This window comes from Amaranthus tricolor, chromosome 15, assembly GCF_026212465.1.
Source record: "Amaranthus tricolor cultivar Red isolate AtriRed21 chromosome 15, ASM2621246v1, whole genome shotgun sequence".
NCBI classification, from domain to species: domain Eukaryota; kingdom Viridiplantae; phylum Streptophyta; class Magnoliopsida; order Caryophyllales; family Amaranthaceae; genus Amaranthus; species Amaranthus tricolor.
Genome location: NC_080061.1, coordinates 12,090,429 through 12,104,915, shown reverse-complemented (window position 1 = coordinate 12,104,915; position 14,487 = coordinate 12,090,429). Strand labels below are relative to the sequence as shown.

Here is a 14,487-nt window from a genome sequence, read left to right as displayed (position 1 = left end):
TTCTGCATACATAAGAATGTTACTTGTTACTAACATGATACAACACACACTTTTTTGTATACAAGCTTGAGTAAGTGAAGTATCAATGTGTAACATGAATTGACATAATTGAAGTATAACAACACTACTAAGATGAGTCCTTTCAATTATAACAACACTAATAACATAAATATATACTAAGCACATTAAATCAACCAAACAAATTGATGAACTTTTCATTGAAGCATTTCATCAAACACTTTATATGCACACAAAATATATAATGCAATAAAACTCTAATGGTCTAAAACTAACCTTAAAATATGAAATTAGGATAATACTACAACTAATTAATACATTACAAACCAAAACAAGAAAAATCATAATCATATAAATCAATTTGCAAAATTGAAAAAAAAAATTAGGGTTAACATTTTACCTTGAGTAGATGATAAAATAAAGAAGTAATGAAGAACTAAGAATTGAATGTAGATGACTTGAAGTAGAAGAGTGAGTATTACGAGTGATTGAGGAGTGAAATTTTTTTAAGGAATGTCGAGAGAGAGAGAGAGAGAGAGAGAGAGAGAGAGAGAGCAAAGAAGAATGAAGTGTATGCCGTGAATGAGAAAACCTGTATGTTGTATGCACAGGTAAAACCGCCATCTGAGATGTCGGTTTAGTTATTATATTATTTTAAAATTTTATGACTAAAAAGCCATTTCAAATGGTGGTTTTGGTTCTTATGTTTGTATATTTATTTTCAACAGCAAACCATCACTTTAAATGGCGGTTTTATTAGCAAATCATACAAACTGTGCTTTCAAATAGCAATTTATTTTATAAAGGGGGGAAAGTTGATTGTCTATCCTATATGGACAAGAGTCAAGGAAATAACTTTCCCATTGATGTAAAACAGAAAATATTTTCTTAATGAACAATATTTGGGGAAAAGATTCATTTTTGTTGGGTTATGCAAGAAAACACCACTAGATGTCATTATCGTGCGGGTGAAGTGAAGGTTTTAAGCAGACAAATGAAGCCACACAAAGTTGTAGTAAAGATTTTAGGGATTGTACGTTTACTTCTATTTACATTTATGATCAGGAATTAAGTTATTAATGTGATGCACTAAGTTTAATTAGTTACTCAAAATATCAAATTTTATGTATGATTAAAGCTATGCAATATAATGTGAACTCTTTTGGGTTTTTTTTTTTGAAATGTAAACATAACATACTCATTGTTAAATTTTATGAAATGATATGATTATAAATCTTCTTTCTAACATTATGTCATAACTACATATATATGTTTTCATTCATAAGATTTGATGCCTGTCATCAAGGAATAAGGGTCTGTGATGCTTGTGCTTCTAAAATCCTAAGACTTCTAATGGATTTAATCAAACTACTTTCTTCTTCAAGTGCCCCAATCCAAATGTAAATCATATCTTTGTCATGTACGTTCTCAAACATTTTCATTACGTATTGATCACAATTCAATTTAATATGTTTTATTTTTCAAATATATGCAAATGCAGAGTTCTAATACCCTCATCTTCCTATTCTATTATAAAACCTAACAAAGTAACATTATCCTTATCATCTACATTTAAGTCAATACCAACACACGACCATTTCAACCTTAACACCACAAATTGACTCATACTGCAACTCAAAATCAAAGACGCAATTAAAATTTTAATTTTTGCAACCCCAGAAAACATTAAATAACATGCATGCATTAACAATACTACAATGATGCCTTAATTTCAAAAATCAACTAGTAAATGAAATTAATTCAAAGGTTAAAATGAACTAAATTAACATAATAATATGAACAACAAAACCTAATTATTCGCATATGAATAAATTCGAAAAAAAGTTAAATTAATAAAAGATAACTCAAATTATAGAAAAAAGAGTGTGTGAATCCCAACAACAACCCAAAGTTAGAGTGAATTTTAGGTTACAATGAAGTGGAGAAGAGTTATGGAAGATAAGTTTAAGGAGTAAGGAAGAGTGGTTTGATGCCTTCGTGGAATTTCGAAAGAAATTTTAGGCAAAGTCTTTCAAAAAATGGATTTAACGGTTACTTTAATGTTTTTTTCTTATTAATCCTACTGAAAACATAAGTAGATAAGTTTAATGCTATATTTTGAAAAAGTCTTTAAATAAAAGTTTGATGCTATATGGTGAAGAATAATAATAAATATGATGGAGGAAAAGTGGGAACCATGAATATTAAAAATTATTAAAGGAATGTTAATGGAAAAAATAAGGTGACAAAATGAGGATGAACAAAGTTAATTTGTCCAAACTTTATGATATTTAAATTGAAAGATCCTTTGTGAGAATAAATAGAACAACTCAAAATGACAAATGAGAACAACTTTAAAGAACGGGAGGAGTATAATGCTTACAATTCAATACAATTGTATTCTTATTTGTCCCACTTTTCATTTGATATTATTTATCAATGACTATGTTTGTATTTTATAATTAATCTTTAAGCAAAACCATAATTAAACGAAATCTTATTTGATTCTTATTATAAAATTTATTTATCAAACTTTTATACTTTCCCTTAATAAATAATTGAAAATGTTAAAAAGTTGAACTAGTGTGCAATAAAAAATTAGACAAATAAAAAGTATGAAAAGGAGTATCAATAATAATTTTCCATTAACGCAATTATCTTATATATGTAGTTGTCTTGTCAATCACTATACCTCCCCAAATAAGGGAAGTTGTCATATGTTAGAAAGTCTTCATGGTTTTCAATGTGAATGAAATTTAAGGAAGCCACACACAAAAATGGACTAATTAACTGTTTACCAGTCTACAATAAGATGGCCCTTTTCCTAAACTTGAAATCACTAATAATTGTATTGTCTTTTAGTTTTTGCATTGAACTATTAAGCCTTTCACACTAGACCTTTCACACTAGACGATCTCACCGTGAGTTGCACCCCATAAATGCCATTAATACAAATTAAGAGTATATGAGTTCTAAACAAGTCCTTATCAAAATACATAGTATGGAATAGCAAGCCTGAAGTTATTCGGTATGAGCCTTGTAAATGAAGAGGTTACAAAATTGATAATGATAATTCAAAAGAAAATATGTCGCAAATGCGAAGTTTTTACATTACAAGAGTAGAAAAGTTCAATACAAGATACACAAATCAAGAGGAGATGTGCTGCTGCATAATGCATGCTACTGATTTTGTTGTACTCAAGTATACAATACCAATCTTTTGTAGGTACACAAAATGTAAAATTTGGACGAGCCTACACAAACTTATCTTATCGGTTTTCCTTAAAATGTACTTTCTATACAACCTCGGCACAAATCATATGAAAAAAGAATGCAAAATATTACTAACATTATATGAATCTGAAAAAGAATGCAATATAAAAAATGTGTGTAAAGAATGCACACCAAATTTATGGATCTGAGAAGACAAACTCTCTAATCTGATCATTTGGAAAAACTCACTTTTGCTTTTCTCGCCCTTTTGGTCTCGCTATATGAGGGAAAACAGTCTTAATGTTGTGAGCTCTTAAATCTTGTCTTGTTAATATTCCAATTACAGGATATATCTGTGCAAGAACACATCGTCTGTTAGACACTACATAAGTAGATTAATGTTACAAAAACTAATAACAGAAATTAAGGATGTGTACATCCGACCTCCAAACCCCACCCTGGGCGGGAGCCACATAATGGCATTGACGTATATGTAATAAGAGAAATAAACTTACCCCTGCTCCTTGGTACTTGGGCACAATGAGCAAATGACGAAGTGCAACCTGCCTAAACAACACCATCGCCTTTGCTACGGACATGTCCTCCACCACTGTATAAGGAGTTTTGTTTGTGAAAGGGTGAAGATCAACATACATCTCCATTTCACTCTTTGATATGGCAACTTGTTCAAAGTTGATGTCTCTTTCCGCCAATTCAACCCAACTAAACTTTCCTCTTACTTCGCATTCCTCTGTTCTTCTAGGCTGCTCCAGGAACCACTTCTTCTTCAACACAGCAACGAGGTGAGTTCTTAGAATTAGTCCATGCAGCTCCCTCGCCTTAGTTCCATCACTTGTCGGGATTGTAACATCATCATCTATGACGGGGAAACCATGGTGTGTAGTGTTTTTTAAAACATCTACAATGTGAGATACCTTCTCGACTCCTCGAAGACTAACTAGTGGAGGCTTCACATCAGCAAGCTCTCCGACAGTGATATTTCTCATCCATGGTTCAGGGTTTGCATCTAAGAAAGGTAACCCTTTGAGCTCTAGTATAATGTCGTAGATGCTTGGGTTGAAGCAATCCCCTACGGTTTTGGCAATAAGAAGCACAAGCATTGTTACGGGGAGTAATAATAGATTGTTGGTGAGTTCGAGGAAAATTACACAAAGTGACACAGTCATCCTCATCGAACCAGCCATGAGCGATGCAGCACCAAGGACGGCATAAAGCCCCATATCAATGCTAGTGTAGCTTCCCATAGCAATGCCAAGCAAACGCCCGTATGCCGAACCCATGAGAATGATAGGTAGGAACAATCCAGAGGGTACAGCAATGCCGAAGGTAAAGAGCCCCAAGATGCAGTATAGTACAAAATATATTATTAGAGAGGCTGGGTGAAACTCTCCTGCGGTATTAGTAGAGAAGATGTTCCGAACAGCATCATCATTAGTGGAAAAGAGTAAGCTGCCAAGGTCGTTGTAATAGCCTTCTGGGCAGTTGAATCTCTTATAGTTCCCTGTTCTTCCAGTTGTGGAGCAGTGAGAGCTTGGTAGCGATGGATCACATTTTGTGCAACTCACGAAGAACGGTAAGCCATACATGCATACAGAGGTGAAAATAGAGACTGAAAGACTTAAAAGGATCTTAGCTAGCTTTCCCCTCCTGCAGTAAGGCAAAGCAATTTCAGAAACACAACTAAAAGCTTGGTATATCTTACTTCGTCGATTTTCAAAATCGATACTCTTTAGACTTTCATATAGATGTTTGCAGTGACAGAATGTGTAATATCGATTAAACCGAAATAAACAACACATTTTATATATGATGAATTGATGATATATCATGAAAATGGTAAATACATTGTGCAAAACTCAATAAAATTTAATTCTATGTAAAAATCCAATGTAATGCCACAGTCTTAATTCCATTACCCTAATTTTTGCAACTTCTTCATCCATAAAGGGACATATGGAAGATTTGCAAGCCCATTCCGTTACCCTAATGCCATTAGTGGCTCCCACCTAAGCGGCATTTAGAAGGGTCGAATGTATACAACCTTAGTTTTTATTAGTGATAATAAAGAGATTGTCCCTAATTGACCCTTGGTGGCAAATATCATCAACAATTTAGCGTAAATTTTTCAAATCAAGTATCTAAGTAGAACTCTTGCATTAGTTATCAATCAATTTTTAATAGGATCTTTAGTCATTAAGACGGGAAACTAAGCAATTCACCTAGGTTAGAAACCAAAAATCATTCTCAACTAAATCCGGGAATAATGATCATCACTCAACCTCTTATAGTTTTAAGGCACATGAATGGGATTATAGTTTTTAGTGCTTACTCATTGATGAGACTGTAGAGTCTGAGAACTTTGTGCAGGACATAGTTGTATAGACTTCCGAGAACACCACCAATAAGTCCTATGAGGGCGACAGGAATGATATCCATTAAGCGATAACGTACAGTAACATTGCTCACATCAAACATGATCAGTCCTCCGTCGCCAAACAACCCACATTGCCCAGAACTGCAGTACTCAATGAAAGCTCTAAGCACTACAACCACAACTGCTGTGCTAAAGAAAGTTCTCCAAAGGAGAGCACTCCTCCACCATGTTGCCACTTCTTCCAAAGCAAAGAGAACTCCTCCTACTGGAGACCTAAAAGCTGCACAAACTCCTGATGAAGCACCACATGTAATTAGGTCTCTCCGATCCCTGTCGTTGTTCATGATACGATACCATTTCCATTTGACACGATACTTCTCTGTTCCTCCCTGGCCAAGTAAGGATGCAATGCACGATCCAATATGCACTAAAGGTCCTTCTTTACCAAGGTCTAAGCCAGCAGAGACTGCCCCAATGCTCCCAATAATCTGTCATTGCAAAAAATAAGTATCCATTAATCCACTATCTAGGTACTCCATGGTGATAAAGGTTTCATACCTTAATATTTTCCTTGACAAAATCTTATTCAAAAGACTGATACAAACAGCTATTATTTTCATCCTTTCTTTATTCCTTTTTTCTAGTATGTAATACAAGTTTAATCTACTTTCGAATAGGGGGTAAGGTAGGAACAGGGGGAGAAAGGAATGAGACACTTAATGTATGATCATAAACTGTAAAAAGTATGCTAAGCTAAATGGTGTCTTTTGCCCTGCATGGAGTTATTGACATGGATACTATATCACAATGTTATTTATCTATTCTCGACTGAACTTCTCCGTGATTTAGAATATAAAAAGAGTTAAAAATGCAATTTTATGAAGTGGATCTATTTCAAATGAAAACCAAACATACGGTAGAATTACATTCTAGGATAGATCAAATCTCACTATATAACATTCAATATCAAATTCGTTTTTTGATTACAATGAACTAAACATGTATCACATATATGAGCAGTACCTCAAACAAAATGCACTTACTTTGACAAACAACGTTGGTGCTCCGTACATGTTTGGGGTATCAATTCCATTTAGATAAGCCTTTATTTCAGGTATACCAGGCCCAGCAGCTGTAGGAGCAAAGAAAACAACTAAAACTGTAGCAACCAAAGTCAATAGGAAATTGGCCCCTGTCAAGGTAATCAACCCCATCATATACCTGCACAGAAATTATTTTATGAAAGTATTCCTGTCAGAAAAATATTTGTAAAGGATTCCCAGCATTGACATAGGTCATACGAAAATTGAGAAAAAGAAAAAGATGTTAAACTCTAGGAATACCTCTCCTGCTGAACATAGCCTGATACAAGAAGTAACTTGTATCCAGCAATATTCTCTACCGCAAGATTAATGACAGTGGCAATAAGACCAGTTAATAAACCAATCATAAATGCAAGTTTCCATTTCAAAAAGACATATTGTAATCTTTGGGTTTTTGATCGACTTCTCCAATCCTGTTTGAATAGATCATTTTCATTGATTCTGCAAGACATCAAAATGCTCTCTTTAATCCACTAAAATTTGAGGAATACTTAGGATTTAATAACAGAAAAGACAGATATGTACTCATAATCAAGGCTCTCGATGTATGAAACCTTAGCTCCCACCATAGCCAAGTGGCTAGCAGAGAGAGTTCTGTTTCGCTTTAAGAGAGGTTGGTGTAGGGAATTGCTTTCGACATCTGGTTCTCCGTTTCCAACTGCTTCTGCTTCCAAACTCTGTAGAGTAGCTCGCTCACTCGAGTGTACGAAAGTTGAGTCATCCAGTATATTAGAGCTACTGCCATTTGATGGCACTTCTTCTGCTGCTTCCATGCTGTTTTCAGATTTTAGCTTCTGACTGGAAATAAGAAAGATTTACAGGTTAAGAGGTTGTAACGTGTAACCTACTTGCTCAAAGTGCATACCCAAAATTAATTTCAATTTTTATTAGCTCCAATGGTTACATCACTTGCATTAGATGACCATAGCTTTGCCTAACAGGTATGAAGGTTACACATAATAATGTTATCTTGAACATAAACGGACATACAGTATGAGACATTAGAATAATAACATCAACATATTAAATAGATAGTAATATGAAAATAACAATGTCAAAGCTTACTCCTATGTTTTAGGGGCGGTATACATTAAATTTATATAAAAACCACAATGCTAAAGCCTTAATTTCAACATACAGACCCGGCTATATGAAACAATACAAATAAAGGTGAGATGTCATCAGTAAGAAAGATTTAATTTTTTTCAAATTTATCTAGTAGTATTGTACAACAAAGAAAATTAATTCCAATGATCCCCTATGTATGTGCTACTTGAATTAGTTTTTATTTCATTCTATTGTCATATGATCCTATAAACGTCTTCCTCTTCTAATTAAATTCCTCAAAGCTCCTACCTTAGACATTTCTAATTGGTGCATTTTTCGGACTTTATGTGCATATAGGCAAACCAACGTAAATGTTTTGCTCTCATTTTATTTTCAATATCTACTAAACAAGAACCCTTTTCACATCTTCATTTTGAGTTATACATTTTAAGACTTATTCATTCATGCATCTCAAAAAATTATATACCCACTACTTCTAGCTTCCTAACATAATTTCTTCTGAAAGATTAACTCGTATAGTAGTACTGACCAAATATCAATTTGATAGAATTTTCCGTTTAATCTTAGTGGCACACTTGGGTCAATTAATATTTCAGTCACAACGGACCATTTTAGCCAATTACACTGGATCACGTGCTTTAAATCTTGATCAACTGAATCATCCTTGTGAAATTTTAAATCTAAGGTACTTCAACACTCATTTGGAAGGACTTGGAAAGTGCTCCTTAAAATCTAACTTTACAACACTTGCTATGATCATTTGTGCCAAATATTAATTTTTTTTTATCTCTATTTTACTCCAATTTAGTTTAGATCTTTTGATTTTATCGCTTGCTCTAAGTATTGACCCCATATCTATTTTGATCTACTGATACGATATCATCGGCAGACATGAATTATGAATTTCGCCCTATAGAGGTCTAGAAATCTCTTCTAACACCGCTGCAAACAAAATAAGAAAAACTTTGAAGTAGAGCAGGAAAACTTGAGTTGCTCCTCCTTAAGTCCTTTCTTACATTGATTTGTATTTTCTCATACATGTCGTGGACTAAAAATATATGTGGCTTACCATTCTTTGTAAATTGTCACAACTTAGTACTTGTCTTGATACTTTGTCATACATATTCTCCAGATTAATTAAAATCACGTGCAAATTACCTTTCGACACTGTAGCTTTCATTGTAGACCATTTTGGCAAAAAATCAAATTGGTTTACAAGATTGCTAGTGCATCTTCAGAAAAAATTTGAATCACCCACTCCCATAGCTTCATAGCATGGCTCGTAAGCTTAGTTCTCCAATAATTAGAACATTCTTGAGCGTTCCCTTTGTTTTAGAAGATATATAATATAGCTCTTGTCCTCCAAACTTTTGGCATCTTATTTATACTTTGTATTTTGTCAAAAAGATTAGGCAACCAATTCAATCTTATTGAGCCTAACATTTTCAAGCCTTAATAAGGATAGAGTCAAGACCCACTACTTTCTTTTCCTTGATTTTCTCCAAAATTTCTTCCATTTCCAATTCGTTTATTTATCTCATAAGTTTTTAAATTTCTTTCACACATGTTCCATCAATATGTCTGCTTTAAAAACCTCATTGAAGTATTTTTCCACCTATCGTTGATTTTCCCTCTTGGAAAAGAATGTACTATTGTCTATCCTTGACGCACTTCATCATACTCAAGATCCTTCTAACCATTTGTTTCTTTTAAGCCGTACTATAAAAATCTCGCTTTCTCTCAATTTTAACTTGCTATATACCTATTTTAAAACTTGTAACTGCACGTCATGTCCCATTTATATCATCTTGGTTTGACACCCTAAAATTTTGCGAATGTTATCTTCGATTCTACAATTTCTTAAAGTTAACTACTTTCTTTCCTATCTTAATTTCATCATTCTATTATGTAATATTCTTTTTCATAATCATATCTCCTTTATTCTCCCAAATGTCCATAGCTGCAAGAACAATACAAGTTATACAACTCTTCATCTTCGTCGAAGTTGCATCTTATCCCATCAGATGTCCTTTCATTTGATTGTATATGAACATTATAGACCAGAGACGGAATAAAAATTAACAAATTCTTTAAAAACCCTGTACAATTAAAAAGTTATGATATTTTTTTAACTTAGTATCTTTTAACATTTGACATATACACATAATTTAATATTAAGACTCAATATTTTTGGGTTCCGTGCGATCGAACATATTGAACATTCTCAAAACCTCCACTATCAAAGGCCAAATGTTTTTGTTGAATGAGTACGCATTATTCACCTAGTATGACCTCACTCTCTAGGAAATCTCTAATTATTTCAAGAAAAAAGGTTTAATTCCCCTACACTTTTGTAAATAATCAACATAATTTCGCAAAAACTACCACCAAAACGAACCTGTTCGTAAGAGTACTAATTGGGCTTACAAGGCTGAAAAAAACCAATTTTACTTGAAACCCAGAAAATCACAAACAACACAAATCACAAAAATCCCAAATTACAATGGTAATTGCCTAATCAACTCATATCACAAACGAGATATTTATATCATCAAAGACGCAAAGCATCTAGGCCCACATCTGCCTAGGTCATGACCTGCTCATTTATTCAAAATCATAGACAATAAAACAGTAACAATCGAGTTAACACACACATAGAAAAGAGTATTGGGTCATCTCAGATATTAGTAGTAAAACAACTGTTACAAACAGGATAATGAACCCACTAATTATTGTCATAAGTCATCAAAATGCATTACAATTAAGCACACAAATAACAAAATTTTCAATCAAAGTAAGTAAAACTGACCTTAGCCCTCTTGTGCTCTTACTCCAACTGTATAAACCTTGAGAATTTAGAAATATGAACAGATCAAAAGTAAGATTATATAGTAAGATCTAGATTATGATGAAGATAGCAAGTTATGAAATGAACCAAAAGGTAATGCACTTTTTAAGAGGTTCTGGAGTATTAAAGCTTGGAAATTGACACGTGAGTCCACATGAATGTAGTTGAAGTAGATCGAGTTGATTATCTTGTGCCAGATAAGCATTTAACTGTGAAACATGGACATGTGTTTGGATCTTAGAGGGTTATGATTGGCATATCTATGGTGGGAATTAGATATGGCTCTTGAGGTTATCAAAGGCCACTTTATCTTTATCCTATTGTTTGATTGATGAATGATTATACGAGTCCTTGGCTGTGTGTGTTTTGTGGAAAATGGAAACTGTGTTTTTTGTATACACTTAGTTTATAAGCGAAGTGTGTAGTTAATAGCTATGGCTATGTCCTCCCTCATATCAATAATCTATCTATCATTTATTATGGTGGATAAAAATTTTCATATTTATACCTGCCCCACCTATATATTCATTCAAACACCCCCATCCACTCTAGCCAAATAGGTATACCCTTAATGGTATATCTACCTTATATTTATTTTATATATAGTCCAAGTCCACCTTATATACCTTATTATTCCTTACAAATTTAATTGAACATCTTAATTTTTTTTAAATATACAATGTAAAAATAAAATTAATATCCTTAACTGTTTGTCAATAATTTGTAATAAAAATATACAAAATTGTTATAAATAAATTAATGTATTTTAGATATAGGGTGAGCATCTATGGGGTAGGGCGGCTGGATACGGAGCTGGGGCGGGTTGGTATGGGGTGGGTAAGACCTCATACCCACTACCAATTCCGAGTAAGACTTTTCACCCATACTCACCCATTGCCCACTAAAATCATACTATATCCGCCCTAATTGGGGCGGAAGTGGTGCGAAATAAGTATAATTTTACTCGTTTGTCATCCCTATTAAACTACGTATCAAATTTGTATAAGGGGATTCTTTTTTATAAAGAGGAGAATCAATGTTGCACAAAGCGAATTTCCATTTAATTAAAAATAAATAAATAATAATGATAAACAATAATTAAGAGTTTTGCAAATTATGAAACAAAATTAAATACAATAGAAAATAAAATAGGGCTATATTGCAAATACATTGATCATATTAAGGCTTAAATTTCATATTTCTTGACTGTCCTGGTTGTAGAAAATTTGAAGAAGATAAGCAATTTTAACTAAAAAAACAAAAAAATAAGCTTTGGACAAACTTATTTCCAAAATAAACGCCTCCACTCCCAGAGCTAAGGTCTGAGTTAGTTGGCAGTTAGTAATTGCGAACAAAGTTTTGTGGTATAAAAAAAGTCAATCTTTTTGTTCGCGGTTAGTAACTACAAATAAAGATTTGACCCTGTTTGACTAGGTTTCCTTTGTTCGCAGTTAGTAACTGCAAACACAAGCTTGACTTTTTTTGACTTTTTCCTTGTGGTGTGTGGTCATACTATCCGTTAAGTAGTCAAACGAGCCGCTTAACAAAGGCTCTATAAGTGGAACCTCATAACTTGTTTTATTCCATTCAAATTCAATCAAAGTATCATCAAAATTGTTTTGAAGTTAAGGTATTTTTCAATAATTTATGTTGATTGTTTAATGTTATTATTGAATTTATATTGATTATTTTAATGTTATTATCAAATTTACTTAATAATTCTAATTAATGTCATTATGGTATTTCGTTAATATATGTTAAAGCTTCATTCAACGAAAGAGCATTGTAATTGTGATTATGAAGTTGAATACGGTCGTGATTGGAGCGATTTTGATCCTGGTCGTCAATGTGATGCTTGTCCACTTTTCCACGATGAAGGACTTGGATGTACCTACATGAGGTGGGTTGATCCAGAGGGCACCGAATGGCAAAAAGAAGTTATTATTAAGCTCCATAAAGAGAATGAGGAGCTTAAAAACGAGATACATAACATGAGAAGGGAAGTAATTGATAAGGCACGTAGGAGTGATAGACTGAGAGGATATTGAAAAAGTTTAAGAAAAAATCTTGGGTTGTATTGGTTGTATTTCATGAATAAACTATGTATTTGTAATCATTATTAATGAAAGTATGTTGAATCTTTGGCACCATTTTCCCTAATTTATTAATCCTTTTTGTTTGATTTATTTGCGATAAGGACATCATCATAGTGAACATTGCTATTACTTGATCGAATTGAACCATTCCAAAAACATACTATAGTTACACGAAATGATTCCATTTCTACATGAATACAAACAAATTCAACATCATCATCAAGTTCATAAGAATACAAGTACATTATCATTATTTTTTTATAAGCATATTCAATAAAGCAATAAACTTTCTAATATACTCCCTCATATTCGTAGAGGATATGATTATAGAAGCAGGTGATGCTTGAAGATTACGATGGTGGTGATCCACACCTATTGAACCTTCTTAATCCTGCTAATTCATCTAAAAAAACAATTAAAACATATGATTATAGATGAATGTTTTTTAAAATGATGTTAATAAAATAATTTTTAATATTTTGTTAATTCTTGGGATGAGCATCTTAAATTTTGGATATGAATTTTAAATCTTGAAATTGGCATTTTTAACCCTTAGTATTGACAATTTAAGCCTTGAAGTTGATTATAGTTAATGGAGTAAATATTAATAATTTATTGTACTTATTACTTAAATTATGGAGTATATGTTAAATTACAAGTTACAATAGTTTGGGGATTAATAATTTATAGTACTTAAGTCATGGAGTAGATATTTTATGCCTTAGAATCAACAATTGAGCCTTAAAGTTGTCTTTTTAAGATTTGTAGTAGGATATAAACTCACGTATTGGAGTAGGTAATCCAAGTTTTAGAATTGACATTTTAAGGCTTTAAATTGACAATTAAAACTAAGTATTCGAGTAGATATTTTAAACTTTGAAATTGACATTTTAAGGCTTGAAACAGGTAATTTAAGGTGTGAAGTCGACAATTTAAGGTTTGCAATATCAATATAAAGTATTGAAGTAGGCATTTTAAGCTTTGAAAACTTTCATTTTAAGGCTTAAAATTGGCCATTTAAGGCTTAGAGTTGACATTTTAAGCTTTTAAAGTACGATGTTCAACTTAAACTTGGAAAAAGAAGGTTAAGGTTCATAATGAACATTTTAATCCTTGAAATAATATTTTAATACTTGGAATAGACATTTAAAACTTTGAAGTAGGATGTTAATATTTTATTATTTTTACATCAAGTAATCATTTTATCAAACACCTTGAGTGCTAGCTCAACAAACTCCATGAATTAAATCAAATAAGTGATCTTCACAATTTATAACCATCATCATCATTAACATCATATCATCACTTTATTCTCAAACATCAAAACTTCAATACGCTGCATGAAAAAAATAGCTAATTTTTAGTGCTTGAAAAATTGAATATGGATTGATCATCTTGATTTTACAATATAATACTTCCTCCTATTCACCCTAGTAGTTCCATTTGACTTTTTCATTATTCATGAATCACTCTTAACTTGTAGTCTACTATAAGTTATAACATAGTCAAATGAGATCTTGTTTAGTTCGCTTTAATGCAAAGATCATTAATATAATTAAAGTAGGTCGAAAATCGAAATAAAATGTAAGCGTTGACCAACGGGTGATTGTTTTGAAAGTACTTTTTGATATTTATTAGTTGTGTCTTATTTTATTTTTCATTTATTTTCATATTACTATCTTTTTCTTTTTTCTTTCAAGACTCCTTGATTCTCGCACCGCTAGGAAGAATGTTAGATACTTCCAT

The 14,487-nt window shown here is 32.4% G+C and overlaps 1 protein-coding gene across 1 annotated transcript; it reads right to left on the bottom strand.

Moving 5' to 3' along the window:
- Window positions 1–3,070: 3,070 nt before the first annotated feature.
- Window positions 3,071–11,076, bottom strand: LOC130800650 (chloride channel protein CLC-b-like). Its single transcript, XM_057664217.1, has 7 exons — window positions 10,607–11,076; window positions 7,255–7,527; window positions 6,970–7,170; window positions 6,670–6,847; window positions 5,582–6,114; window positions 3,747–4,899; window positions 3,071–3,584 (listed from the first exon to the last, which is right to left on the bottom strand). Exons 2-7 carry the CDS (start codon window positions 7,500–7,502, stop codon window positions 3,477–3,479), a joined length of 2,421 nt encoding a protein of 806 aa, XP_057520200.1. The 5' UTR covers window positions 7,503–7,527; window positions 10,607–11,076; the 3' UTR covers window positions 3,071–3,476.
- Between the last annotated feature and the right edge of the window lie 3,411 nt (window positions 11,077–14,487).

Excerpts from the sequence above, each read along its gene's own strand:
- LOC130800650 (XM_057664217.1), bottom strand. The coding sequence starts at position 7,502 with ATGGAAGCAGCAGAAGAAGTGCCATCAAATGGCAGTAGCTCTAATATA. Across the intron at positions 7,171-7,254 it reads ATCGAGAGCCTTGATTATGA|AATCAATGAAAATGATCTAT; the intron begins GTACATATCTGT and ends GATGTCTTGCAG. Across the intron at positions 6,848-6,969 it reads GGCTATGTTCAGCAGGAGAG|GTATATGATGGGGTTGATTA; the intron begins GTATTCCTAGAG and ends ATTTCTGTGCAG.